This window comes from Astatotilapia calliptera, chromosome 7 (genome assembly GCF_900246225.1).
Source record: "Astatotilapia calliptera chromosome 7, fAstCal1.2, whole genome shotgun sequence".
Classification (NCBI taxonomy): domain Eukaryota; kingdom Metazoa; phylum Chordata; class Actinopteri; order Cichliformes; family Cichlidae; genus Astatotilapia; species Astatotilapia calliptera.
In genome coordinates, this window is record NC_039308.1 from 21,020,247 (window position 1) to 21,047,436 (window position 27,190).

The 27,190-nt window shown below is 40.5% G+C and overlaps 1 protein-coding gene across 5 annotated transcripts in view; it reads right to left on the reverse strand.

Moving 5' to 3' along the window:
- rgs3a (regulator of G protein signaling 3a) overlaps positions 1 to 27,190 on the reverse strand; it is a 156,984-nt gene that overhangs the window by 79,419 nt on the left and 50,375 nt on the right. Inside the window, exons 8-15 of one of the 5 annotated variants that reach the window (XM_026173696.1) lie at positions 25,067 to 25,134; positions 11,232 to 11,313; positions 9,781 to 9,886; positions 8,690 to 9,122; positions 6,149 to 6,188; positions 5,369 to 5,700; positions 3,812 to 3,889; positions 948 to 1,059 (exon numbers count right to left, since the gene is read on the reverse strand). In XM_026173696.1, the coding sequence (XP_026029481.1) occupies positions 948 to 1,059; positions 3,812 to 3,889; positions 5,369 to 5,700; positions 6,149 to 6,188; positions 8,690 to 9,122; positions 9,781 to 9,886; positions 11,232 to 11,313; positions 25,067 to 25,134 (1,251 nt within the window). Of the gene's footprint in view, positions 1 to 947; positions 1,060 to 3,811; positions 3,890 to 4,147; positions 4,255 to 5,368; positions 5,701 to 6,148; positions 6,189 to 8,689; positions 9,123 to 9,780; positions 9,887 to 10,429; positions 10,525 to 11,231; positions 11,314 to 14,633; positions 15,444 to 25,066; positions 25,135 to 27,190 lie in introns of those variants that run through there. The other 4 variants (XM_026173697.1, XM_026173698.1, XM_026173700.1 and 1 more) reach the window with 4 other exon arrangements.

Genomic DNA, 27,190 nt, shown 5'->3' on the forward strand with positions numbered 1-27,190 from the left:
CTTTATTCTACTTAATTCTACTTAAGAAACAGCAACATTTCTTGTACTTTGTATACATGTACAATGCTGGTTCACACCTGCTTTAGTTACCGAGTGAAAACCAAGATTTTTGCACCCTGTTTTTACCTTCATGTTACTTTTCTTTTATTATAACTGTAATCATATTAGAAAGCGAGAACTCTTAATCCTCATTCTCTACATAATCATAGCAGTGCTTCTGTGGTTCTCTCAAGCCACCCTAAAACCTACATGGTGATTCCCCCACACTGATCTGGTACAGAACACACACTCTCCTTCTGACAGCCTTTCCCTTATTTTTTGTTATCACATTAACAGATCACAAAGCATAAAGCTTGCATTTTGGTTTAAACCCACTTCCGGAGCAGTCAGCTTGTCAGTACAGTTTCTTGCCCATGCACATGTCTAAGCAGCCCCCCCTCTCACCCGGCCCTGTCCCAGTAATGCCTCCTGACCCCATCCCTGTCCTCACCCGCTGCTCTAAACACAGATATTTACGCTGGGCCGTATTTATTTGATTTGTCTGTGCTCTGCGTGGCCATGCTGGCCAAACTATTCTCTCCATAACAGCAGAGGAGATGATTGTTTACACCAAGGTGAAATAAAAAGACAAAGCAACAGGAAATTGGACCGTCTTTCCCTAAATATCCTTTGGTTAAACTCAGCTGAAAGTATTACTGCAGTCATAGCTCCCCGTGTTTATTTCTGGTTGCACAGCCTCTGTGTGCTACACTTCCTTTCTTACTCTGTGGTGAATTGTAAAGGTTTAGCTTTATAACATACACACACAGATTGCACACAGATTTTGGCTGTTATGGGACTGTTGAGAAATCTGTTAGTGCACAAAAGAAGAATTTTTTTCATCTATATAACCACCTCAACGTCTCAGACATCTATGAATCACGGTTCCCGTGTTTAGGCTTACATACCCTCCTGGAGTCGCAGCTGACGGAGGTACAGAGGACTCTGAAGTACATTACATCGGCCTGGCTCGCTTTCTCTCGTCACCAGCATTAGGTCGTTGTAGACAAACACAGTAACCTAAAAGACATGGAGGGGGGATATTAAAAAGAGAAGAATAGGACGTTGAAAAGAAGGGGATGGAGGGCAGAAGGTGGTGAAGGGGAACAGGATGTGAGAACTGGGGGTGGGGGCGCATTACATCTCAGATGATCTCACTTTGGCTTTCCACCTTACAAAATCAGCCTGCAACCCAGTTAACTACACGTACAGCACTGAATATTTGGCAGGTTTCACCCCCTGCAGTTTCCCCCCGAATCATGTCCTAGCACAGGAAATGCAGTTCACACATACAGAGCCCTGGTCACATGTATACATCCTCCCACACGGTGGTTTGGTGTCTGAATATCAACCATGCGTCTACACTGACGTAGTCCTAAATGTATCTTTTATTATCTGAATGAGGCATTTAATGACTATAAGAAACAATGAACACCTCTGTAGTTGTTTAAAACACACATACAGTTTCAAAAAGTCAAACGAACAGAGAATGAAAGAATGAAACCGAGGAAGAAATCAAGATAAACAAGTAGAAGATAAAAGAAAAAGAAAGAGAACACCTAAATTAAGGTAAAAAGACCTCTTACGTAAGCAGGTGCAAACATGCAGCTCAACACACATAAGCTGTAATCCGTGCAGATGGGCAACATTTGAAGACAATGCTTTTGCTTTGGTGGCCTCCTCTGAGGGATAAGATAGCAGAGGGTATTTCAGATGTAGCCAGCATGTGGTTAATGTGTGTGTGTGTGTGCGTGCGTGCGTGTGTGTGTCTGTGTGTGTCTGTGTGTAAATCTGAGTGGGTGGAAGAGAATGCTAGTAAGAGTGAAAAGTAAAGGACAAAGTGCATGAAAGCAGCAGTTTTCACACAGAGAAGCACACATGTTTAGTATGTATAACATTTGCGCAAACTTGTGCACAAAATCAAATATCCACTTCAAATATTTACATTTTCCACACATACTTGCTGTCCCAAAAAGCTCAATAATTCATGCAACAATTTTGTCTGATTAAGACTTCCATCCATTTTCTTAATCTCTTATCCTTGAGCACTTATGCATTAATATCCCAGCCCACACAAACGGAGAAGCGGGCGCACCCTTTACACTTCTATGTTAAGCAGAGCGAAGCATAACGTGGAGAAAAGCCAAATGTAATGTACCTATACTGGAACGCAGGGTCTCAAACAAAAACATAACTCGCAATATACTCTTTACAGTTAAGTAAAGAATCTCATAAAACATAAATGTTCCATATAATGTTCAAGAATATACAGAACTAGCATGCTTTGTAAATCGAATAAGTTACATTTATTGATAATATATCTATCTATAATACAATACATCCTGAAAATCTGGTGATTTAATCAACTTGCATCTCTTATGTAAACGATTACAGTGAAATCCTGTTGTTTCACTTTGCACTAAATATAATGGTCCGCTTAGTCTTTGTGTTTGTCTATAGATGTTAAAGTGCTGCATGTTAGTTTGCCTCCCAGACTAAAAGAGCAAAAGCTGGAACAACACAGAGAGATCATTAAAAAAAAACAGCCTGTATAAAGTGGCAGAGTGGAGAGAAACTCCCTCTCGACAAACACTGCCTGCTAAATATTTGTTTTATCCATGACCCCAGAGAGAGTCCATTATTATACTTTGATGCCAGCAGTGGCTCCGCTTTACCGCGTATAGCTGAGATTATGTGACAGGGCCAAAGCTGAATTCAGCAGTGAAATAAGCTTTTCTTTTAGAGCCCACACAGACCTGTTTCACGTGCTTCTTTCAAATAAAACATTTGAAACACCAACTTAACACCTTAAATTTCCGAGGCATATCCACCTGTTTTTGGTGAACTAGTTTAAGGTTATTGCAGTGATGTCATCATCATCTCATCTGCGGAAACATTCAAAGCTTTTCCTTCCATGAATCTGCACTCTAATTGGGGTCATGCAAATGTGAGCCTTTTATAAGATTACATTACCAGATCAGCGATGAATATTTGGCATTTAATACGATCTTTACAGAATAACATTTCATACATATTACACAACAACATTTACAGACTATTTCTGAGACTTTACATACTTGTCACAGGGATAGGAATACTTTGAATTGATAGTATTTATAACATTTTTCAATAATGTACATTGAAAGCAACGTTTGATGCATAAAACACAATTTATCTGTCAGTCTGATCCTTGCTGCTCTCTTTCTTCATCTAGTATTGATTTTCTTGACTCATGTGGACAGCTCCAGTTCAGACAGCTCCTGCACTTCATTCCTCTCCTGAGATGTCGCTTTACACTTATACTTGCATGCTTTCACACACACATATATATATCTATATATAGATACATATACATATATAGCTATATATATATAAATATATACGAATATATATTTCGCTTAAATTCTGAATCAAGGCAGTGAGACGGCACTTTCACTTTGGCCAAATTAAAAAAACCACAAAGGAGGATGCACCAAACCAACTGAATGCTTGCCACTGGTCGGAGAGATCTTATTGTATCAGTGAAACGAAAGAGTTCTTTGAAATAGCGGCTTATGCATCTCAGAGACACCTTTAATGAAATCCTGCATAATGTTTTAGATGTTTTAATCAATAACTACATCCTTGGTCAGAACATTAAATTAAAATAAAAGCTTCAAGCGGGTGTTTTTAGGTTTGCAGACATAGACAGATTTTAATATGCATGAAAAATAATTAAATGCATTCATATGAGCACGGGCAAAAACAGACACTCTGTTTGATTGGCCCTTACCTTAAGAGAGTGGTGCTTGCTCTCATGTAGTATCATCTCTTCAGATATGATGAGTGTCCGGCTGCAGAGGTCAAGAGGCTGTAACAACAGAAAACAACAGGCTTCATGAAAAAATGAGGACGCAACATTACCGAATCGAGTTCTCATCCCGTTATTCATAACCAGCCGCTTTAGGGACATTAATGCTTGTAATATTGAGGTAAATAGTACTTGTAAAGTATTTTCCTTCTGCTTAGTATTACCCTAACCTCTTAAACATATGTTGAGCATTTTTCAACATAAAATCCAAAAATATAATATTGCATCTGTCATTTGTAAGCTGAAAAGCTGCAGTACCAAATCCATTTTGGCTCCCAAATCCAATCGATCTGCTTAAAAGCAAAAGCAGGTCTTTTCTATGGAGGGAAACGCCGCTGAAACTGATTCTGTCGAGACAGAAAGCAAGTTGCAACTGAGAGGCGGTATGTGCGGTTGAGCACGACAAGACAGTGACACTTAAAATGAAATAGAATGGCAACGTGGGAGGAGGGGACTTCCTCTCAAGTCCAGGGTGTGACAGAGGCCCAATTCAACATGTGCAACATTTGAATACCGTGTGAAACAGGGTCAGGGCTGCACATTTGTATACATGACTCTATATGAAGAAAGTAACAGCACAGTCAGTGTTTTTCAGAGTGTGAAAGTTTATCGCAGCTCAAGCTAGCTAAGCCAGTTGACATGTCAGTGCAGGCGCAAGAGTTATCTCACTGCGGTCAACACACTATAACGCACATGTGAAAAACTAAGCAGTTATTAAGTGATGATGCTTCATTTGACAGAAGCTGCCTCTTTGGAGTAGCCCCACTTAGATTTGCCGTTTTATTCTGAAGAAAGTGGATTTTGGAAGTAAGTGTTGAATTGGTTGCACAGAACTTTGACACTCTTTGATCCAAAATGTGTACAGAAAACATCTGCCTGACATCTCATACGGTAACACTACCGCTGTTAGTGCTATTGCCTAAAGACAGAAAAAAATATGTAGATCGAGTCTGTGTTACGTGTGAAAAGCTCACGGATGACTTGCAAAACACGAGAACCTCAGACATGAAGGTCAACATATTTCCTAACTGCAAACCTGAAATGTCTTGTTTCCTTTTGACACAAATGCGGAAGGGGAAATAAATCATATTCATCATACTTGGACAGCTTGTGAAAACTGTTTTTCAGAGTATCTCAGTGGCCTGTTTCGTTTGATACCACAGAACAGGTGCATCCACAGCTCAAGTCCAGACTGGGGCCTCTGCATATCATTCTCTGCCCAGTCCCTGCATATCTGGTCTTATACTCTCTACTGAAACAATGATAGCAGCAGATCATTCAAAAATTAGATCTATTCACTCTTTTGCCTTGGGTTCAAACGACTATAGATTGGTTCAGTAAAATCTCCCTCTCGGCAGTAAGTATAAGTAGAACAGCAGGACTTCAGTGTATATAATACAGTGTCCAGTAAAACGTAGACAAAGAATAACAAACGATACGACCAAATCAAGATGTACAGGCACATAAAAAATGGTGTACCTGAACAAAGATGGGGAAGATAAGGATCTTGGGCGCCACTTTAACATATCCATAATTTGCGTGCGGAGCATGTGATCGGACAATGGTACAGTTCTGGTAGTTGGCGAAATTGGCATTCTGCTGTTGGTAGCTGGCTGCATTAGAGGAGGCAGGAGGCGCCTTTGATGTCTTCGAATTGTTAGATCGACGTAGGAAGCCGGTACGGCTGGAGAGACCAACACCGCCACCGCCGCCGCTGCCTCCGCCACCACCAACTCCACCCATACCTCCAGAAAAAGCACCACTCTGCGGCTGAGGAACAGGAGTCTGTCGGGTGGGGATTAACCTCGCAGCTGTGGGGCAAAAAAGAAAGTGAAGACACAGATTATGAACAGTACTTAAGATCGATACTGTTCCAAATATGATCCTATCTATGAAGGGTAAGATGGCGCTGGCAAGGCTGGCAGCCTTAATCCAATTTCACTCAGGATGAATAAAGTATTATCAATCAGTCAATCAATCCTCAATATGAAGATTGACGATGAAGGGAGTGCAAGAATGGAGACAGCAAGATTGTTCTGTTCGAAACAAACAAAATCCAACAAGAAGCACAAGAATATAATGCAAAGAAATAAGTAATGTAGAAAACATATTTTGGAGCAATTGTCCTTTAATACTTTAGTTTGAGGCTGTTAGGTTGCCTTCTACAATAGAAGCTGATCTACAAACTCAGTAGACCACTTAACAAAACAGTCATTTAATTTAAACAGGTATTAATATTATATACAGTACGCGACTTACCTAATGTACCCTGCTTGTCTGAGTAAACGGGCCTCAAGATCTGAAAGCAGAATAATATGAGATTAACATAAAATTACAATCTAAATAAAACGAAAATGAAAATGTTAACATTCTAAACATGAATCTAGACATGCAAGAGCAATGACAAAGGTTAATGTATTAAATCTGATCTTAACTTTCTACCGACACTGATACTGATGATGATGATGATGATGATGATGATGATGATGATGATGCAACAAGACATATTTATAAAAAGATCAACTGTCATTTTAAAAAAAAATTCTGTATACTTCACTATGAAATGCGGTTCTTTACCATATTTATTCCATACTCTTTGTCTTTGCTGTTTTGTGTGTGTGTGTGTGTGTGTGTGTGTGTGTGTGTGTGTGTGTGTGTGTGTGCGCCTTGGGTTTTCGTCTCTTTTTCTTTGACTATCCAGTCTCTGCATCTCTGCATTTTCATTTTTTTTGTTTGTTTCTTGCATGGCATTCGGTTTAGTTTCTAGGACACTTTTGAGCCCATTTGAATTTTAGGCTGGACCCACCGAGGCAGTAATGGTTTCTGCTTGTCATAACATATCACAATCTAGTGAGGGTGCAGGGCTAGGAATCTGCAGGTGGAGAGGGATTTGGAAAGTCCCAAAATGTTCATATAATATATATATATATATATATATATATATATATATATATATATATATATATATATATATATATATATATATATATATATATGCCATTATTGCACTTTTCTGCCTGTTTATTTGGATAACTATTTCATTTTCTTTAGTGCTGGTTTTCAAAGCGCCTTCTTTGTATCTGTGTGGTATGCCACTAACATGACCCATTTCCACAGGGCTTTTAGTATATTTAGCAAGGCCAAAACAGAATCCCCTCAGTCTCTGCCTCCTTTGTTTGAGATACAAGTTGCAGCTATTTGTAAGGGAGGCCAGCTTCACTGTGCTGGCATGTTCCTGTTTTGCCTGAAGCTGAAGTCTCTTCCTTCAATATGCCTATAATTTTTCTGAATTTGCCTGCCTTCCCTCCCTTATAATTTGGTAATTTGGTACCACTGCCATTAACTGAACCTAGATCTGAAAAAGACAAAGGTGCATACCTCATGACGTAGCCACACACAGATTACTCACTCACACACACACACACACACACACACAGAGCTTTGTGTTGGCAGACTCACAAACAAGGACACACAGAGACTCTACGTGTTTGCACCAGTTGCATACAGTTAGTTAGTTTTGTGTAAGCTGAGCAACCATTAAGATACTTAGATTCATATCAGGAAAAGAAAGTCTCAAACCCATTCTGAATCTAGTTAGTGGGTTAGTATTGTACGGTTAGCTTAGGAATTCAGATCAGTCTTTTTGATTTGTTGACTTGCTTTATTTTGTTTTCATGATGAAAGCTTTTACCTCATATACAAGATCACTGAATGCAAAAAAAAGCATGCTTAACAAATGTATTAGACCACCTGTCATAAAAACAAGGAAACTTTCAACAAAATTTTGTTTGAAACTGTTATTTGTAATCAGATAACAAAATGCCAGCGCACTGGACTTCTCTCAGGAGTCAGAAATGAAGCATAACTTTTGACCACTAAAACTAATTTTTCTGCGCAGAAATCCAAGTAGATATCTATAATTTGACATCTTAATCAAAAAATAATCATGAGCTTTACAATTTTTTCTGTTCTTTGAAAAATGCTAATTTTGAAAATGTATGGATAACTATTGGATAAATATTGAACTGTTATTATAAACATTAAAAATGTACATTTTATATAAAGAGTTTGTGCATACTGGTGAATTAGCATTACAGAAATCAAAACAATTTTGGTCAATTTCAACACTGTTAACACAGCACAGCTGTGGCATAAATGTTATTATTGGGTGGTGGTCTAATAAATCTGTTAAGCACTATAAAGTGCATGCTGTATAAAATGTCATATACATGTCCTAATGTTCATGTACATGCATGTTATACAGACACTGGATATTATGTTGAAATATGTGTTTCCTTCTTCTTTCTTTCTCCTTCCTAAATGCAAGCACTATTTGATTTTAAAGAACTGCTTTGAAATTCTTGTGTCTAGAGAAAATCTGCTAGATAAATTAATTGAGGCATATATATGCATAGTTTCTCTAATATGAACCATGTCTGGCACAATGTAAGAAAGAAATACAGCAAAAGTTTCCCCATAATACAGGCATATAATGTTATTACCAGCTCTATTTTTATATGCTGTTTTATCCTCTTGGTTTTCAGTCTATTGCTCCATATTTACATGACAGTGAACTATATGCACAGTATGTAGTGTTCACGACATGTTATAAAGCACAAATCAGTGAGACAGCAGTAACCCAAATGGCCCAGACATACTGTACATACAGTCCATCTATCTATCAGCACCAGGGATGTAAGGTAAGGAGACATATCTAGGATGAGCCACCATATGACCATGGTGAGGATGAGGAGGACGGAGAAGATGATGAAGATGCAGCCCACCACCACTCTGCGGTACCTGGCTTCCAGGGTTGATGGGTGCCAGGATGATATAGTTATCCCCGTTGGATGCCTTCACTCTAGTTCCTTTCAGAGTGGCAGTGTGAGGATGGTGGAGGTGCCGCGGCTTCCCGTCCAGCTCCTCGGCCGACCCTCCCTGGGCCCCCCACGCCAGGGTCCCCATGCCTACACCGCCGCTATTTCCAGCTTCAGAGCCGTTCACCAGTAGCCTGCGTGCGGCAGTGGCACGGTGGTGGGCTGGGAGTGGCGGCACAGCTGGGGGGGTTTTACTTGTGCTGACATCTGGTACACGTCTACGGGTGGGCGGTGACGGGGCATCATAGTTTGAGGTGGAGGGTTTGTAGGAGGGTCGGTGGATGAGACCCTCAAAACTAGGTTTAGCTGAAGGACCAGTTCGCCACACTACCACTGTGATTTCATTGGCGCTGTTCCTGAAACAAAGCAAAGTAACGATGGTTAAGAAAAGCCAGACAAGTGGAATTTACATGCCTCAATTTGCACGGCAAAATGAATTATATCTATAATATACATTAAAAGTCAAAAACAAAAACATCTGGATGAAAAGCAACCCTGAAACCACACATTTAATACGCATTAAAACCAGACTCTTTGATACTTACTGCATGTCTGTAAAAAATAGATTCCAATACAGAAATAAACCTACTTTAATTCATTCTGTTTTTAAACTGCATCACTGTAGGAATGAGACAGCTCATCGAAAAGCAAACAGAGGATCAAACCCTTAAAAGTTTAACTAAGATTATGCTGTTGAGTGCTGATAAATCACTGACTTCATAACGTGTAATTGCAGAGCTATTCCCACATCGCTTCAGTGTAAATGGATTTCCTTTTGGTTTCTGACAATCTCAGCTTCTGAAATGAAAGCCCTGTAAACACCACAGGCTTAGCTTAGGGGGCCGCTTAAACTGATCTGTAACTCAATTTGGATGCAACAATTATCTCTGAAAACCTCTAAACCTCTCTAATAACTTCCCTAATTTTCACCATAGAGATGTGGAAATGCACATGAAAAGTTATTCTGCAACATTTAGTTGCCAATAAGCCTGTTTTTGTTTGTGTTGTTTTTACCTTATAGCATGGGCTAAGTCCACACACTTCCACTGCTCCACTGGCTGACCATTTAGCTGCAGGAGAGTGTCCAGCTGCTGCAGACCAGCCTGATCTGCTGGACCCCCTGTCAAAGTAAAAAGATGGAAACAAAAAGTTTGCATCATTGCACACTCTCAAGAACCATTAACACACACCAGAGCTGTAGCTTGTATTTTATGTGCAAGTTTGTTTCTTTAGCCTTCGAGATTCATAATGGCAAATCCCTGCAGGGCATAAGCAATAAAATCATGACCACACGTCAAAATGCTTGTTTTGAAAACTTTTCACACATTATTAGCTTGGGACACAGCATCTTAATTAAAGACATGACAACTGGGAAGAGACTTCCCAACATGGGGGCTTAACTCAAAGGTATCTATCTGACAGACAGCCTTGCTCTCAACTGCCGCACTCTACCGACTGAGCTGAACATGTTATAAATCACAAATCAGTGAGACAGCAGTAACCCAAATGGCCCAGACATACTGTACATACAGTCCATCTATCTATCAGCACCAGGGATGTAAGGTAAGGAGACATATCTAGGATGAGCCACCATATGACCATGGTGAGGATGAGGAGGACGGAGAAGATGATGAAGATGCAGCCCACCACCACTCTGCGGTACCTGGCTTCCAGGGTTGATGGGTGCCAGGATGATATAGTTATCCCCGTTGGATGCCTTCACTCTAGTTCCTTTCAGAGTGGCAGTGTGAGGATGGTGGAAGTTTATCTACTGCCACACTCAACCGACTGAGCTGGTAATAGTGGTCATTTTACGAGCCCCCCCACCCCACACACTGATGATGTAACTTCAAATGCATCACGTAATTATGACATACCAAATTAAAAGGGCAATCTGATATCTTAAGGGGGCATACTAATAGAAAATGTCAATAGCAGTTGAGTCATCAGCTGACCAGACCTTTGCTTCCCTGCCCTCTTTCCCCACATTTCTCTTCTCTCTCCACGGCGCTATTGAATAAAGGCAACATGCCAGAAAAGGGGGAGAGATGTCAAACTCAGGTCAATCAATGGGACACAAAGGCAAACAGAGTATTTATACAGCAAATGTAAAATGGAACAGAGGAAAACACCAAGCCATTTCTGACTCAAGAAGGCCCCTGTCTTGACATATACAATTTATAGTATGTTGTTTAGCACTACACTGTTTTGGCATATCCTCATGTTATACAAATACTATTAAAAACAGAAATCTGTCATTGGCAGTCAGCGAGAAAAACATGGAAAAACCTCAGATTCTGATGTTGAATCAAACCCGTCCATCAAAAATATAAAAGGCAGGCTCAAAGAAAAGTGCAGCGCTGTTTTGTCATGTTTCCGAGTATTTAAAGACCCACAGTTTGAACAATGGATCCTTTAGGAACAGTTGGGTTTCATGTATCTAACAACGTGCGTGTAAAACTTGCCTGGATCAACAGCCTGTACCCTCACAGGAGAATCCGAGCAGATGGTGAATCCGTATCCATCCTTTCCTCGAAGGATGGTCACCTGCAGAAAACACGCACACACACCATGAGCATTTTGTGATACGGTGATAGGAAATCACTCTCTCCCCTGCTACCTGAGAAACGAAAAGTAGCACGTAAGCAAAATGATCAACTTCCTTCCTCGCTACGGGACAATTGGATTTATGATTTGTATTCTGCTTCTACTTCCTGCTAAAACTGTCTTGACAGCAGATTCCCATTGAAGCCAATTAGCTGAGTTAGTGGGAAAAACAACTGTTGAGATAAAAAGATTCTTTGTCCATTAGCTGAGAGAAAGGGGAAAAAACAGTCAGACTGCCAATTAACTTAACATTTAGCCAGATTTTATATACGCAGTGTACAGAGGCAGCTGATAAAGACTTTAATTCCCCCCCCATTAATGTAAAAAGTTAGTTTTATATTGCAAAAAATAGGTCCAAAAAAGTCAATACAACAGGAAGTTCATGAATAATCACTACAACCTATTTCATATCGAGTTCGATTTAACCTTTGATCCTTTGATGGTGCTGGTAAGAACTGTGTTGTGCTCTATAGCTATTTGTAGGGTTTTAATTCTGCAAATGAATAAATAAACATGAACATTTCAAATAATCGATACGAAGTGATTTTACTGGAATATGTTGTCCAATCAGGTTTGCAGAGTAGAGTAGAGAGGACCAATATTTGTCCATTGAAAAGTATCACATACGCACACAGGCACAAATGCTGATGGATCTTTCACATTGTCTGTCTGTCTCTTGTGTTGCCAAACATTCAAATACCTGCACCCGAAAGCCTGAGCCAAAGTCAACAAAGTTCCATCCAAAACATCTCACTTTCCATGTCATCTGCTGAAAACCGGGGGGCCCAAAACACACAGACATCCCCGCTCGCTCGCCCTTTCTTTCTTTTTTTTATTCCTACAGCAGAGCAAACATGTACATGCTCCTAAATTACAAAGTCTGCCCATGAGCGAGATGCAGCAACTTGTAGAAATACACTGATTATTCAGGGGCCCGAAGCTCGGCACGACCCTGAAATGTCGACTACCATTGCGGTTTCTTATAGTCCACCGATTTTATGCCTCGTGTCACCATATTCCTTTAACCTTGAGTCACTTTAATCTGTCCCCTCCAAAAATACACTGCTACAAAAAAGACTTTCATGCCATGGACAAATACGGCGGACTTTGTCGCTGCCCTAAAAAGAAAAAAAAGCAAATGTGACTGATGCACAGTTTTGTACACGTTTCACTAATGTGCCAAACATTCAATCTTTTAGTTGTTGTCCTTCCTCAGTAACTGAAAAATACAAAACACTCGCCTTTGGAGCATCCATAAACTATGTAATTGGGATTAGGAGAAGGAGAATATGTCAGTGCAACCTACAAAAAACACTGACACGTTTAAACTGGTAGACTAATGACTGCATATCTTCACTGGCGACTGTGACAACGGTTAAGATAAGTTCTTAAACTAAACTTAATTCAGTGCTTTGTGTGTGTAGGTCTATATTTTTGTAGGAAGACAGCAATCAAATTCAATCAAAATCAGTTAAAAACTGAAAAAGAAACCATCTCTCTTCACCTAAACCAGGATTTGTTTTGTTTTTTACAAAAACACTATGAAAGGGGATAAAACGGATCACAAACTAAGCGACAAAAAGAGGAACAGCTGGTCTGAAGTAAAGCATTTCCCTGGAATTTAAGACAAACAACAAACCACCAATAAACACTTTGAAAGAGCAGAAACCGAATACGTGACAGAAATCTGAGAAAAGCAAAGAATGGGACTGACAATGGAGAGAAGTGCGGCACAGACTGCCAGTCTGCTGTCTCATTTGTCCCTTTCTATCTCTTCCTTGTTCAGATACTTGTCCTTTTTAAGCGAGCTCTCAGAGCTGCCTAATTTGGATTGATTCATCCAGAATCCATAGCCTTTACAGCGTTAATTAAATTTGTAAGCATAGCCGAGTCCAATCACTTGGACTACCTCTGGTCTGTTTTAGAAAGCCGTCTGATGTCCTTTTTTTTCCACTTCTAAATTAAATCAGGAGGATTATTTTTAGAAAAGAGGAGCCTGGAAATAATCCATCAATGATTTTTCATATTTTGCTCCATCAATCACGAGACATATTAGTGAGATAAATGAAGAAAAATGAATGGGACATGCTGCCAGCATGCATTAAATATTTAAATTGTATAAGCAGGGCTTTACTGATGAATTAATAACAATCATAATGAGTAAGGACTAGAATAAAAAGTAAGATTTTAAGTTAGTTGTAACAAACTTAAATGAACCCAGCAGAAGAGTGCTCATGCATGTGCTTTTCTTTTTTTTCACTCATCCTTGCGTGACCCACAATCACCATCAATATAGATCTGATGATAGCACAACTTTTGTTTCTCATTTCATTATTTTTAATGAAAATGAATATCAACTTTGTCCTTTCAAAAGCCTTTTTTCCCAACTTCTTGTCTTTTTATTGTTTTCAAACAGGTGTGAATGATTCAAATCATTTGCAAAGTTTTATTACTAACGCCTTTATTTTACAGCCCTAACATTTAGTTGGAAACAGTTTTGTCTTGTTTACTTCCAACAGTGCAGGAGAAGAGTTAAGTAAATAAAACTTACCAATCACATACGACTGGACACTGTTATCTGGGTCAGTATGTTCACTGACTAAAGAAAGCAAAACGCACCCACACCCTTATCTGACTAACGTCTCGCTGAATTTTCATCATGTAAGTTCGGACTCAAAATTAACTTCCAGTCGTTATTCTTTTAGTCTCGTTAGACACTAAATGCAGAAATCTGATTAATCTTTATTCGGAGTCATTAACATTATATTCTTATATTTTCACATCTGATTGACTAATTTTGATCTGTATGTTAAATGTGTACCAAAAGTGTCAGTTCATATCGTTCTAAATATGTGTCTCCTGGGTCTCTTACCTCAAGAAAAACACCCCCGCCCACCCCCACACCACCATACCGCCGGCAGTTATTCTTCTGCTGGCATGTAGCTGGAAGTGCATTTTCTTTTTTTATCAGCGTGCAAACAAGGATGTTTCCACTTCAATATTTTATATTCTGCTTCTGTGTTAGAAAGATCAAAAACTATCTACGCTGCTGGAGTGTTATAATTCTGGGAACTTTATTCATCTGTTGCAGATAAATTATGAAAGCGCTGTTCCAAGATCAGAACTATTAAAACTGTTAACTCGGGTTTCACTCACACACACAGGTTGCAACCGTGCAGCTAAAGCACTCCCCATTCCCACTCCCTCTTCCACCACCGCCTTCCCTTTCTCTCACTTCTGTAACTTGAACTCAGACACACCTGAGGCAGCCTACATCCGATGCACAGGTGACACAGCCCGTGGATGGTGTGTATTACACCACCTCCTCTTCCTCCTCCCTCTCCTGTGTTCAAGTCCGCAGCCAATACACACACACTACGACGGTGACTCTCCACCTGGCCAGCACTCCTGCAGCCCGAGTATCGCCAAAGTTTCCTTTGTGCCGCTGAGCTTGTTCTCCTGGGGCTTTGCTCCGATGGCTGGGTGGACTTTAGGGTGTTATGGATCATCTTGGTGGTGACAGCTGCCCAGGCAGAGGCTGTAGGGAATTTAGTATTGAAGTGTGCCCAGGTGACAGTCCAGTTGAGGTGGCTTTAGGTGGCAAGAGTGTCCCTCACCTCGCTGGGTAACAAACAGGAATCTGTGGAAGAGAAATGCTCCTTGGATACTTCGGGCGTTCAGGCTGCACCAGCTTTTCCGTAAATGAGTCTCAGTTTCCCCGTCCTCTTTGCAAAAACACTGCCACTGACCTCCAAACTCAAAATGTATTATTATTCTGACTCCAGTCATCTGTGCAGAATCATCTTTTTTTGCCTCTCTTTGTACCTACAATTTCATGCCAACCTCAGCTTCATGTGTTTGACTTCCCTTTCTCACTCAAAACCTTCCTCTTTTCATCTCTCTTCTTTCTTCTTCCATCTGTTGTATCCTGCACCACGCGGCCCAGCTCGTCGCCCTGTGGCCTGAACAGCAGAAGTTGCAGCAGTGCCTGAGATCAGCTGTGTGAGTGTGTGACGGCGTCATGTAGGCGAGACTGGCGCTGGCTCAGCCCGCTCAGGCCACACTGTAGCTCCTGGCAGGGGCGCTCATGGGAACTCTTCAACAGCAGAAGAATAGGAGGAAGTGCCTCCCACCGCCACCCCCCTCCGCACACATACACACATGCACTTATGCATACCTCGCCACCCTGCTGCTTGAACAGCTTTGTGTGTCTGCCCCCGATAAGGCCAGTTTGTTTCCTGAGTCGACACTGTGAGGTTGTGAAAGGTGCTATAGAACTGTCCCTTGTAAATACTGTATATACTCTGCAGTGACTAATGCAGGCAGCGCGAGTGAGACATGTATGAATAAGACCGTGAAAGGCAGGACTTTTAATAGGCCGGGCCTGAGCCTGCAGTTGTCGCAGAGTTAAACTCGGACCACATGTGGACTGTAAACGGAAACGTGTCTGATTGCTCTCCACTTTTGCGTGTTACCAATTTTAATGACCTCATTTCCCGGCAAAACACACAAAATACAACGACAGCACTGTTGTTTAGGGACAAGCTTCACTCTCGCGCCTCAATCAAACTTCGCACCTCATCGGACTCTTTCCACCGTACTTTTTTTTCCCCATACTCCCCAACCTCCGTCCAGACATTCTGCTTGTTTGTTATGTTTTCGACTTCCACATTTCCTCTGCTTTTCCTTTCAGTCGCTCCCCACTCGGCTCCAAGCACACGGTACGGAAATTCGCAGGTCTGAGAATTCCGAACAATCTCCCCTCCTGCTCCAGCTATCCAAGCTTTGCTTCTGTTTTTGTTTTAAATATCCGTATATCTGAGAGAGAGGTGGTCAGCTGCAAAATAACAACAAAAAACGCCTGAATAGCAGCGGAGGGAAAAAACCTGTTAAATCACGACTGCGACAAAGGCTGTCTAACCCTTTACAGCCCCTTTAATTCCCAGCTTGCTGCTTTTTCTTTTTAATCGTCTGAATATCTGGCTCGAGGAAAGAAACACGGACAGAAAACGAGCGGGGTGAAAGAGGAGTGCTGCTGCATTAGTCTGTACAGTGTTAATAAAGTGGCAGAAAAGGCCATTGTTTTAAGATCCCTTCATGCCAATAGTGATGGCAGCTTTTCCCTGTTTGCCTTTTGAAAAGGGCGAGGGTTACCCGTCAAGCACACAAAAACACTTTCTCTTTCTTTCACGCTGCGCTGTTCACCTCTAAATAGGCAGAAGGACGGATTAGAGGGACAGAAGAAAAGGAGAGAAGAAAGCCGGTCTTAGCGAGAAGAGTGAAAGAAAAGTTTGAAAAGCTTGTCTCGGAGCCAGACAAGGCCAATCTGTTTTTTTAGTAGTGTGGGATCTCTCTCCCTCCTTCTGCCTCTCTCTTTCTGACCTGAATAAACAGCTATCAAAGGAAGAGACGTCTTCTGAGCCAGTGAACACACGATGGGTCTAAGACCGAGTTCAAGGTCACAGCTCGAGTTGCATTTAAAATTCAAACAGTGGAAGTTTGGCATGCAGAGTCATAGGTGCAACTATAGTTACAACATTTTGAGGGTGACACTGTGCATAATATGAGAGATAAAGAGCAAGTCAACCCTGAATGCAGCAGGCCAATGAACTTCAAATTGTTTATTTACTGTATGTTTAGGGGAGAAACTACACAGGAACAAGGTAAAAACTTTCAAGTAGCTAGTGCAGATGCCATCATGAAACTTCCCCAGCAGATTATTTATGTTATGACAACGCATTTTTTAAAATAAAGCACATACAGTATATTTATGCAGTAAATGCGCAGTGCATTATGGATGTTTTCTTTCCACTAGTCTGAAAACCAGATCTCAAAACTAACAAAAACACGTTTTTCTCTGCAGTGCACCACCTTAAATCGATCAGTTACTCACATCATCTGTTTGAACTGTAAAGTCAAAGAACAAGTGGCGAATTGCAGATATATATGTCTCACACGTTTAAGTGATGGGACTACATGAAATCTAAGGGGATCAGCAAAGTGATCACAGTTCTTACTTTTAATGTCACTACACTTGAATTGAAGTGGAAGACTGCTCTGCTCATCAGAAGCAATTTTAGGGGTTGAGGCACAGACAGTTTGCTCTTCCCCCTGAAACATAGCAGGACAGGGTTGCTTCTTTCAGATTAACAAAAGTTGGAAAGTATAGGAAAGAACAACGATAAGCTTTTGTACGCTCAGCACCTTGCGGAGAAGAGAGGAAGGTTAAGAGCAGCCAAGTCCCAAAATACTCACAAAAGAATATTTCCTGGCAATGAATCCAGCCATTCTTCTTTTTTTTTTCAAAGACACAATCCAAAAGAAGAAAAAAATAAACTCTTTCTCATCTATTCAGCTCACCTCACCCTTCCTGTCCATCCTTTGCAACAGACAAAAGTGTCAGACCCATTTGCACAGAGACGGTTTAAAAGCTAATGGTAGCTGACAAGCAAATTGATGTGAGGGGACATGTTGTCCAGGGCTCAACTATTGTTAATATTCATGAACTGTGCTCACTGTCATTTCCATGAGCCGATAGCCTTTTTTTAAAAACCAGTAAACATAACTGGTAAATGCTGACATGGCATCTCTGTTTCATGTCAAGTCTTAAATCTGTGCTTCAGATGATCATTTTTAGAAAGTGAGAAAACAAAGAAAACTCCAGAAAGTTTGAGTTTGCAGCAGCTGCTTCACAGATCCAGCATTATAAGTCCAATCATGAACTCTACAACCTACAACCCAGGCTTAGCTCAGCACTGAGATTGTTCTCATCAAGATCACTAACAAATTCCTCAGTGCAAAAGATGCTGGCCTTTTCAACCCATCCACTGCCTTTGATATTGTATGCTGCAGTGTTCTGCTCACCCACTTTACCCAATGCATGTTTGTGGCACTGCCCTCTCCTGGTTCCAATCATACCTCTCAAAGGAAAGCAGTTAATTACTATCAGTAAGCCCCACTAGCTTCTCTGTCCCAAGGCGTTCTCCACTGCTCAGATCAACACATCAATCTGAATGCCTCCACCTCCACAACACCTCTTGTCGCTGGGTTTCATTTTCTAATCCTCTTGCTAAAAACGCTCAAGCATGCATTTCTCTTTCCACCCCTGAACTTCTGTAATAAAGTGCTGTTTCCTACTGAGTTCTTGAGAGGCACATGTCTATCACACTCCTCTACAAGACTCTCCACCTCACCTGCAAGCCCTTCTACCGTCTTGTGCCTCAGCATCGCTCTTGCCTCCTAACCTTCCTATCCTCAGACACAGGAGAGGTGCCCGTTTCTCTCCACAGACTGCAGCCTGTGAGAGACAAAGCCTTCTGTAGCCACACTCCAAAACTCTGCAAACTAACATCCAAAACATGAAATCCTGGACAATTTAAGACGTTACTCAAACCCCACCTTGCATCCTCAGTGGGTTTTGTTCTAGCTCATTAGGCTTGATTATTTTCCTGTTTTTTTTTTTCCACAAACCAGCACATTTGTTTCTAATGTGCTGGTTTGTGTTTTATATAACAGCTTTTACTCTACATTATTGTCAGTAAGTGCCCACAAAATCTTGAAAGGCATCTTTATAAAGGAACCATATAAAGGAACCATTACATTTATTATGTGACCATTATTATTATGGTGGCAGTCCTTGCTTTCTAACAAGCTATAGTTTAATTTTACTTCAGTACAATCTGACAGGTAAACTAATCCTTCACCCTAAATTGGTAACTCAAAATGTCAGATTTCAAAAGATCAATTGCTTTAGTTTTCCATTTAAGGCATTGCAAGAGAATTTTCTGATTTTGTTTTTAAGAGGACATCAACATTTTCTCTAAATATCACACAAATCAAATGCTGCAGTCACCACAACATGCCCTTCTTATGATTATTAATCCTAAATGCCAACAACACTTTCTTAAAAAGCAGCACCAGCATTTCGGAATAAATTACAGGGACATTCGGCTCGCACACTGCAACACACACTACGAAACACAGTTTATCTTCCAAACATGTTAACTAACTTAATTTATTAATTAAGTAAATGCACAAGAACCACAATACGTGAGAAGAAGTTGTGAAAGCGTATTCAGTGGATGGAAAATAGCCATGTGCTTTTTCATTGCTGTGGTACATTCCTTTGTGTATATCAAGTATTATCTTCACCAACATCTCTATCAACATTGCCAAAGCCTTTTAATGAGTCCTGTGTGAATCGCTGAAGGTATTCATGTGCAAGGCCATTACCAAACACTGAAAAATGTTTGAGTTGGTGAAGAGAAGGCAGTTAATGATACCACAGACCTCTTTGTTTAGTAGGGGACAGGGGGGAAAGAGAGGAGAAGGATGCAGAGGAGGATACCACAGTGAGGGAGGAAATTAGCGGTGGTCTGGAACGGAGCAGGGACATGGCAACAGAAAGAGAGTACAAAAAAAATAAAAAAGGAGAAACTCTAAAAGGGTTTTCCATTCTCCCCTAATTTAGTCTGTGAATGTGCTTCCCCCCCTCCCTTAAGTCTCCCCTGAGACTGTCCCACACAAACCGCACAATCATATGTTACTCTGATTCACCCGGAGATAAAGAGGAAGAGGGAAAACAAGAATGAAGGAGGGAGGAGATGAGAAGGGAAGACGAAAGGACCTTTTACACATGCAGATGCCACAATGCCCTCAATGACCTTAAAAGCGACTCTTCCAGCAGTGTAGGAAATGTAATGTATTTGTAAGTTTTGTTTGCATATGTGGAAAACATGAAGATATAGAGAAGTACTTTTTAACCTAAACGATAGAAGGAAAGCATGTGAAAGGTGAAACTAAAGTTACCTCCTCTGTCTAATCCTGTGCAATCACTCTGATTCTCTACATAAGCGCCATATGACCACTGCTTTTCACAAAGCTGGCATCCCAGAGTGTTTCTAAAGCAACACGGATACATTTTAAGTGTCATACTGATCTGCTGAATAGGTCTGAGGGGCTTTGTCCACTAAAGCATTTTTTGCCAAGTGAAAACGCCAGACGTTCTTCTGAAAACATCCAGCTGGGAGCGCTTGAGAGCGCTTTAGGGGGACAGCGTTTTTTGTGGGGGTGGGGATTCAGGTTAGCGCTTTAGTTGCCACGAAACGGAATATTCACAGAAGTAATGTGAAGCAAGTACCTGACTCCAGCTGACTGTTGGTTAACTCATAGATCCCGGATCAACAAAACGTGACTCCAAGAACTGTTTCCCTCTGAGCAAGGTGTTCATTTGGGGATGTCAGGTAAAGACAGGGCGACCGTAAAAGTCCTCCAGTGTTTTTAAGTAGCCAGTGAGATATTAGTCCCGCACCTTCTCTACTGTGGCCTGATGGCTAAGTAAATAACAACTGAGCGTTTTACCCAAAGTTTAATTTGTGGCAAACTGAAAAAGCGTCCAGTTTGGAAGACGACACTGTGGAATTTAGGGTCCTGTAAAAAAACACAGGCCTCAGCCATTGCAAAGTGCGGTGGGGGGAGAATTTGTTGGACGCAGCCTCAAACTGTTATTGATTATTTTTTATTCACTCCATGCAGTTTCTTGATACCATGAAGATCAACCAATAGGAGTCCGCTTTTACCTGATGTAATTTAATAAAGCTCAGAGAAATGAACTTTATAAAATGATTTGGTCTAAAAGATTGATTGTGGTTTGAGAAACTGTCTTAACAAGCACAGGGGGAACTTCCACTCAGGATATTCAGGGTGTCTGGAAAGTGGAAAAACATCCCACTTTTATGCCAAGTGTAGGGTTTAAAATCTGCATATTAACATGTAAAATCTGATTTTTGTTAGCAGCACATGGTTTCTGGTTGGGCTTTCAGTACAACTGGTCAATTGCATTTAAGCAGGCTTACAGGTTGTATGCAGACAAACAGTGTGTTTATAGAGCAAATGATGGAATGTATTTTGGGCCAGGGTTGAATGATAGCTTAGCTTTCTTCTTTTTTATCTGCATCCACACAATGACCCCTACAGAAAACCAGAAGTCTTGGCCTTTGAGTCGAAGCCAACGGCAGCTAAAGACAGAAGCAGACTCAAGTGAAAAATCTGAGATAAGATCAGGTGAACAAACAAAACAACAAAATATTGAATTTCAACTTGTCACGATCCTGGGTCTTATGACCCAGTGTTTTGAGTTTTAGTTCTTTTGATGTTTATAGTGTATGTTTAAGCTTATTAGGTTTCCTATGTTCATTTGCTTATTAGCTCCCCTTTGTGTTTTCAACCCCTGCGAAGTCTCCCTTGCCCTTCGTGTGTTTCATGTCTGTTGTCTTATGTTGTCATGTCTGCCTCTCACGTTTCCTGTTTTATTTTGAAGAGATCTCGTGTTTTTATATTATGGATTATGTTTTGAGTCCTTTGTTGTACTGTTTCTTGTTTCCCTAGATTTCAGTTATGGTTATCATAGGTTTAGTTCTTTGGCTTTGTAATATGGCTTCCCTGTGTTCAATGTTGTGTCTACTGTGACCTCTTTGTACCATGTTTCTGGTCCCTGTAGTCTGTCTTCTCAGTTGCTGTTAAGTTTGCATGTTTAGAGTTCAGTCAGTGTGTTTCCTGTTTTACTTTGAAGGTCCATGTCTCATGTGAGTGTTTCTAGTTTTGCTTCCCTTGTCTCGTCCAGCCTGATTACTCCTAGCTGTGCTCTCCTTCTGTGTCTCATTCCCTTGTTATCCCTCTGTGTATTTAAGCCCTGTGTTTCTCTTTGTCAGTGTTGTAGTCTCCCTCATGCTGTGTGTGATTCTCCCTGTGGCTTCTGGTGTGCATTTTAATTGGCTTGTCCCAGTTTAGTTTTGTATTGCTTGTGTTCTATTTTCCAGCAATAAAGCTGTGCTTTTGAGTTCAAGTTCTGTCCCTGTGAGTTTGCGTTTGGGTCCAATCCCTGCCTGCCACATAGCCGAAACATGACACAACTTAACAGTTTGTTTACTTTGTCCAACCACAAATTAACACTGACATTTATTAATCTTGACCAATCCTCCCTAAACCACGAACAAGCACTTTTTACTGTAGCCGAACAAAATAACTCATCTAACAACCGAAAATTATTTAACGCAAATCAGTGTTTCCCTAAAACTAACCTGCCTGCCTACTTAATTATTTACCGCAATCAATGAGTCATAAAAGTAATTAATACTATTTCTCATTCATTCCACTGCCAAAATAGTCACTATTAATTGTTTTATTTTTTCAAAGTTTGTCTGCTAAACAGTCTGTGACCAGCTAAGGACTTTCTTTCTTACAATAGGCTTCTGAGCCTCGTATGCATGTTTTGTTACTCTACTACTTAGACTGAGGTACTGTGGGGTTTTCTGATGACATGCAGCGTATTGTACATTTGTACTAAAAGACTGATAATATCCGTTCTTCAGTCTTGTTTTTTTTTTTTTGTTTGTTTTTTTGTTTTGTTTTTCGTGTAATCTGCTCCATACATTGGAGGGGGGGGGGGAAATACAAGTAACTATCTCGAACAAGCACCTGTTTTACCATTACAGGATGCATTCTGGAAGATGCTTGTAGCAAAGCAATTTTATGTCTTATTTATTTGCTGCATAATTGCTGTAATTTGGGATAAAACAACACCAGCACCATCTCTGATGTGACACAGGACGGTCAAATGAGTCACAGCATAAACGAAGAGCCAACCAGGGGCTTCCACTGGCAGCAGTAAAGTAAGATTATTTATATATTTCTTTTTAAATATAATAACCACTTTTCACATTTATTGAGCAAATTTTAAAAGCAGACTTTTTGGGGGGGTTAGCATTGATTCATCAGAGATCTAAATTTTAATCTATAAGCTAATGTAAAAATTACACACTGGATGCAGTGTAAACCAGTTTTAACATGATAAATATGTTCCATTGCTTTCTGACATTGTGAGGATAAAAAATAAGCTTATTGTAATGGACTGTGATAGACATTGTTTGATCAAGATGCCTTTCAGAAAATGGACGGATGGAAACTTAACTTGTATTCAAAAAGCTCTTAGGTTTCAGTTTCTTAGGAGCAGAGTTCTTTGGGTGGCTGTGTGTCGGTGCTAGCTTAGGGTGTCCATTAACCACACGGTTGGAGGTTTAATACCTTGGCTGTCCATGTGTGAAAGTACCCATGGGCAAGACACTGAATGCTTCTAGTGGTAACCAAGATGCTTGTTGTGTAGCTCTACCACCAATCATGCATGTGAATGAGTAACTGAGGAACTTTTTACACATAGTTAGGTTTGCAGAATTTAACTAAGGTTTAAAACTGTAGCACTAAAAAGTGCTACATACAGTTAAGTGCTGACAGGTGTATTATTTTTCTTTGACAAACACCTGATAATGAGAGTTGCATTATCTGACAGCAGCTTTAAAGCCAAGGACTATGCATATGCCATGTCTTAATGACACTGATGTAATGATAGCTTAAATAAAAGCATCCCTTCTAATAGCTACAATGTTAGTAACTCTTTTGTGCTATCTTGCTCAGGTCAAGGAGCACGTAGCATAGGTTGCAGCCAAGCAGTGAAAATATTCATTCAAAAAAGTTCCCAGTAGAGCTGGCACGAGACCAGGAACATCTTACATTATTATACCTCCCTACTGAAGGTTACCACTGGACAGTGCAAAGAAGCTTCTGCCAAAACCACATGCTACATGCAAAACCATCAGGGAGGCAGCTCATGGAGCACAAGGCCAAGAACAAAGCAGTTAGCGTTCCAAATAGGGTAAAAACAGGAAATACTCAATAGATTGAAAATGCCATTTGTGTGTCCCTTAGGAGTCCCAACTGTGCTTTAATCAAATAAACCCCTCAGGTCTTAGCGTGTAGGTTTTTCTTTTCATGTTGCTTTTCTTCTTCCTTGTTGCCACTTCAAATGGATAAAAGCATCCTCACTCCCTCTCCAGCAACTTTGAGGACGCTTGAACTCATTCATTTTTAATACTACTTGGCAAGAATGTGGAAATAGAGAAAACTAACTACAAAAAAAAGACGTAGAACTGGAAATGCACAACGTGAAGGTCAAGAGAGGCAATGTAGAAAGGATTTGTGCTCTCCAAGAACAGTTAAGAAAAAGTGACTTCTCATCTGACTGCACGATTCCTTCTTTTGCCTTTGTAATGACAAACAATCGCACCGCTCCACAAGTGAGTCACATGGAAGCGAGCCTTTTGACAAACATTGTCTTTCAAGAAATGACATCTCGCTTCACTCACCCCTCAAAGCTTAAGCGAATGATTCAATTAGTTGCTATGGTTTCTCAGAATGTGCAACGTGGAATTTCATGCAGTAAATTTCCCTTACTGCAGGCATATTTATGCATGATGACTTCAGTGGATGTGGTGTAATGTCACGGGTCAACTACTTTGTGTACATTTAACAGGCCTATCCGTTCATTGCACACAGACGTGGAAAGCCAGTAAATAAAGCACACAAGGACACACGCAGCTGCTGAAAACGAAGGACCACAAAAGTTGTGCACCTGTATGGAGAAACTTCCAACATAAAGTGACAGCAACGGCATCATCAAACATGTATATGGACACACATGTATATGCACTGCAAATACTATTAAAGTTCCAGAGTGTTTCTGATGCAGTTCACTCACACCCAAACACAGAGCAGAAACAAATGTAAGCACAAGTAAGCTTTACACACACACACACACACAAAAAAAAAAAAAAAAAAGTGAGAAAGGTTTTATCACACTTACTGTTAAGCATTGCATATTCTCAGGCCGATTGGTCTCAGGGGCAGCACCATGGTTTGACAGCACAGCCTCTGAAATGTAGACAAAGGAATCACGGGCTGAGACAGTGCCTTTGGAGCACATTTCTCCCTGTGCCAATGCAAAATGCCCCGCTGGATGTACAAAAATAAAGTCCTCAAACAGTTCTGAGAGTCCATAAAAGTCGCTCACATAGATAACAAGCAATTATGGCAACAGTTGTCTGGAGCAGCCTTTGCTGGGCTGGGAAACTTCAGAGCGCACATAAAAGGCAAAAGAAAAAAAAAAGAGAGCAGAAGAAGAAGAAGACAGGGCAGCCGCGAGAAGGAAAATCCCGTAAGATGCGAGGATCCAACAAACTGCCCAAGAGAGGAATGGAAGTGAGAACAAGTGAGAGGGAGGGAAGAATAGAGGGAGGGAAGGAGGGAGGGGTGAAGAAGAGAAAAGCAACTCCTCTCTCACTCTATTATCCGTCTGTCACAGGGCTCCTGGGAAGTTGCTATGGTTACAGGGACTCACGCCTCAGTGTCCTTTTAACTATAGCTCATAAAGGCAGCATTCAGCTTTAGGCCATGATGCAGATCTCCCTCACTCGCTCTGTCTTTTTCTCTTTCTGTCTGTGCTTTTACTTCCGTTTACATCTCTCGCTTAATATGTACACCTTTCCTCACTCTCTTTCTTTGCCTCCCAAACTTCAGACAGAGCCACCCATTCGTCACCCTCCAACCACTACCATCATCCCTTTGTTTGATGTGTCTATCCCCCTCCCCTTACCCCTCTCTTTATACTCTTGAGTCACACCCCTACCTCTCGCACCGTAGGAGAGGCGCGATCCTGTCTCAGACTGAAATTTTCAAAGTTTCAGCAAGCTCAGTCCAAACAGTCCCAGCGTAAATCAAAGAAAATAGCTGAGTAACCACTGATTTGCATTTTCTCCCCACTTACACATTTCACTCTTGCTATAGTGGCATATTAGTAACTAAGCAAAGGTTTGTGTCACCCCTAATTTCTTTATGTTTTCCTATAAAATGGGAAATAGATGCAGTAAATTGTTGAAATATGTAACATACATGGAAGTGCAGTATGTAAGGCAAAAACAAAGTTTGTACAATTCTGACGAGTATGAAAGTCAATATTCTGTATGATCACCTTTATTCTTTAACACAGTCTGAACACTTTTAGTCAAACTAAGCAGTCTTCAGGAATAGTTCTCCAGGATTCTCTGAGGACAATCAAAGCGCTTCTGTGGATTCTGGCTGCCTTTTGTTATGTTCTTTGTCATGATGATCCCACACTACTTCAATAACGTTGCAGATCTGGGGAGGCCAATCCACAACTGACATTTTCATTGTGTATTTTTCTTTCCAGGTATGCTTTTAATGCATTGTAGTGATTTTTTTATGAACGTACTATATGATGCTGACGCCAATCAGAGACTTTCCACTTCTTGATGGTATTGCACAGTGGAGCAAAATTTAACTGTATTTCCCTGCATTCATAATTCAGTTAATTTTGACGAGATGACCAACACCACTGGCTGAAATCGACCTCCAAACCATGACAGAGCCTCCACTGTTATAAAGATGTATTATCAAGACAAAAATTTTGAATGCTACTATAAAGTGGGGGTTTTTTAAAGCCCGCCCGCTACTTCTTCTTTTCAGACACACTGCACATTATCCCAACATATGCAACTAATTTTTAATATTAAAATATGAAAAATTCTGCTCTTTGGGAATCACCTTGTTGATGCAAAAATACTGTTTTATGCTGTCAGACTGTGTCATCTGTGGCATTTTTCACAGATTCAACAAAAGAAATGGTGCATGAAAACACAATTTAGTAGTTTAGTTCCTTTTTATGCTTGAATGGTTCATATGTCAGTGTTAGGTGGCTTAACAAAAAAACATTCCTCTAAAAATGGTTTAGTATAAAGACTGGAATGATAATGACTGAACTTCAGAAAACCAAGAGAACTGTAGCTTAAGACCACATTAAAAATTATCAGGATATCTGCCTCCTTGGAAGCAAAATATAAAGTAATGAGAGGTGTCTAGGAATTTTTGCATGGTACTGTATTATTTATCTGTCATACAGGGTTATGAGTGA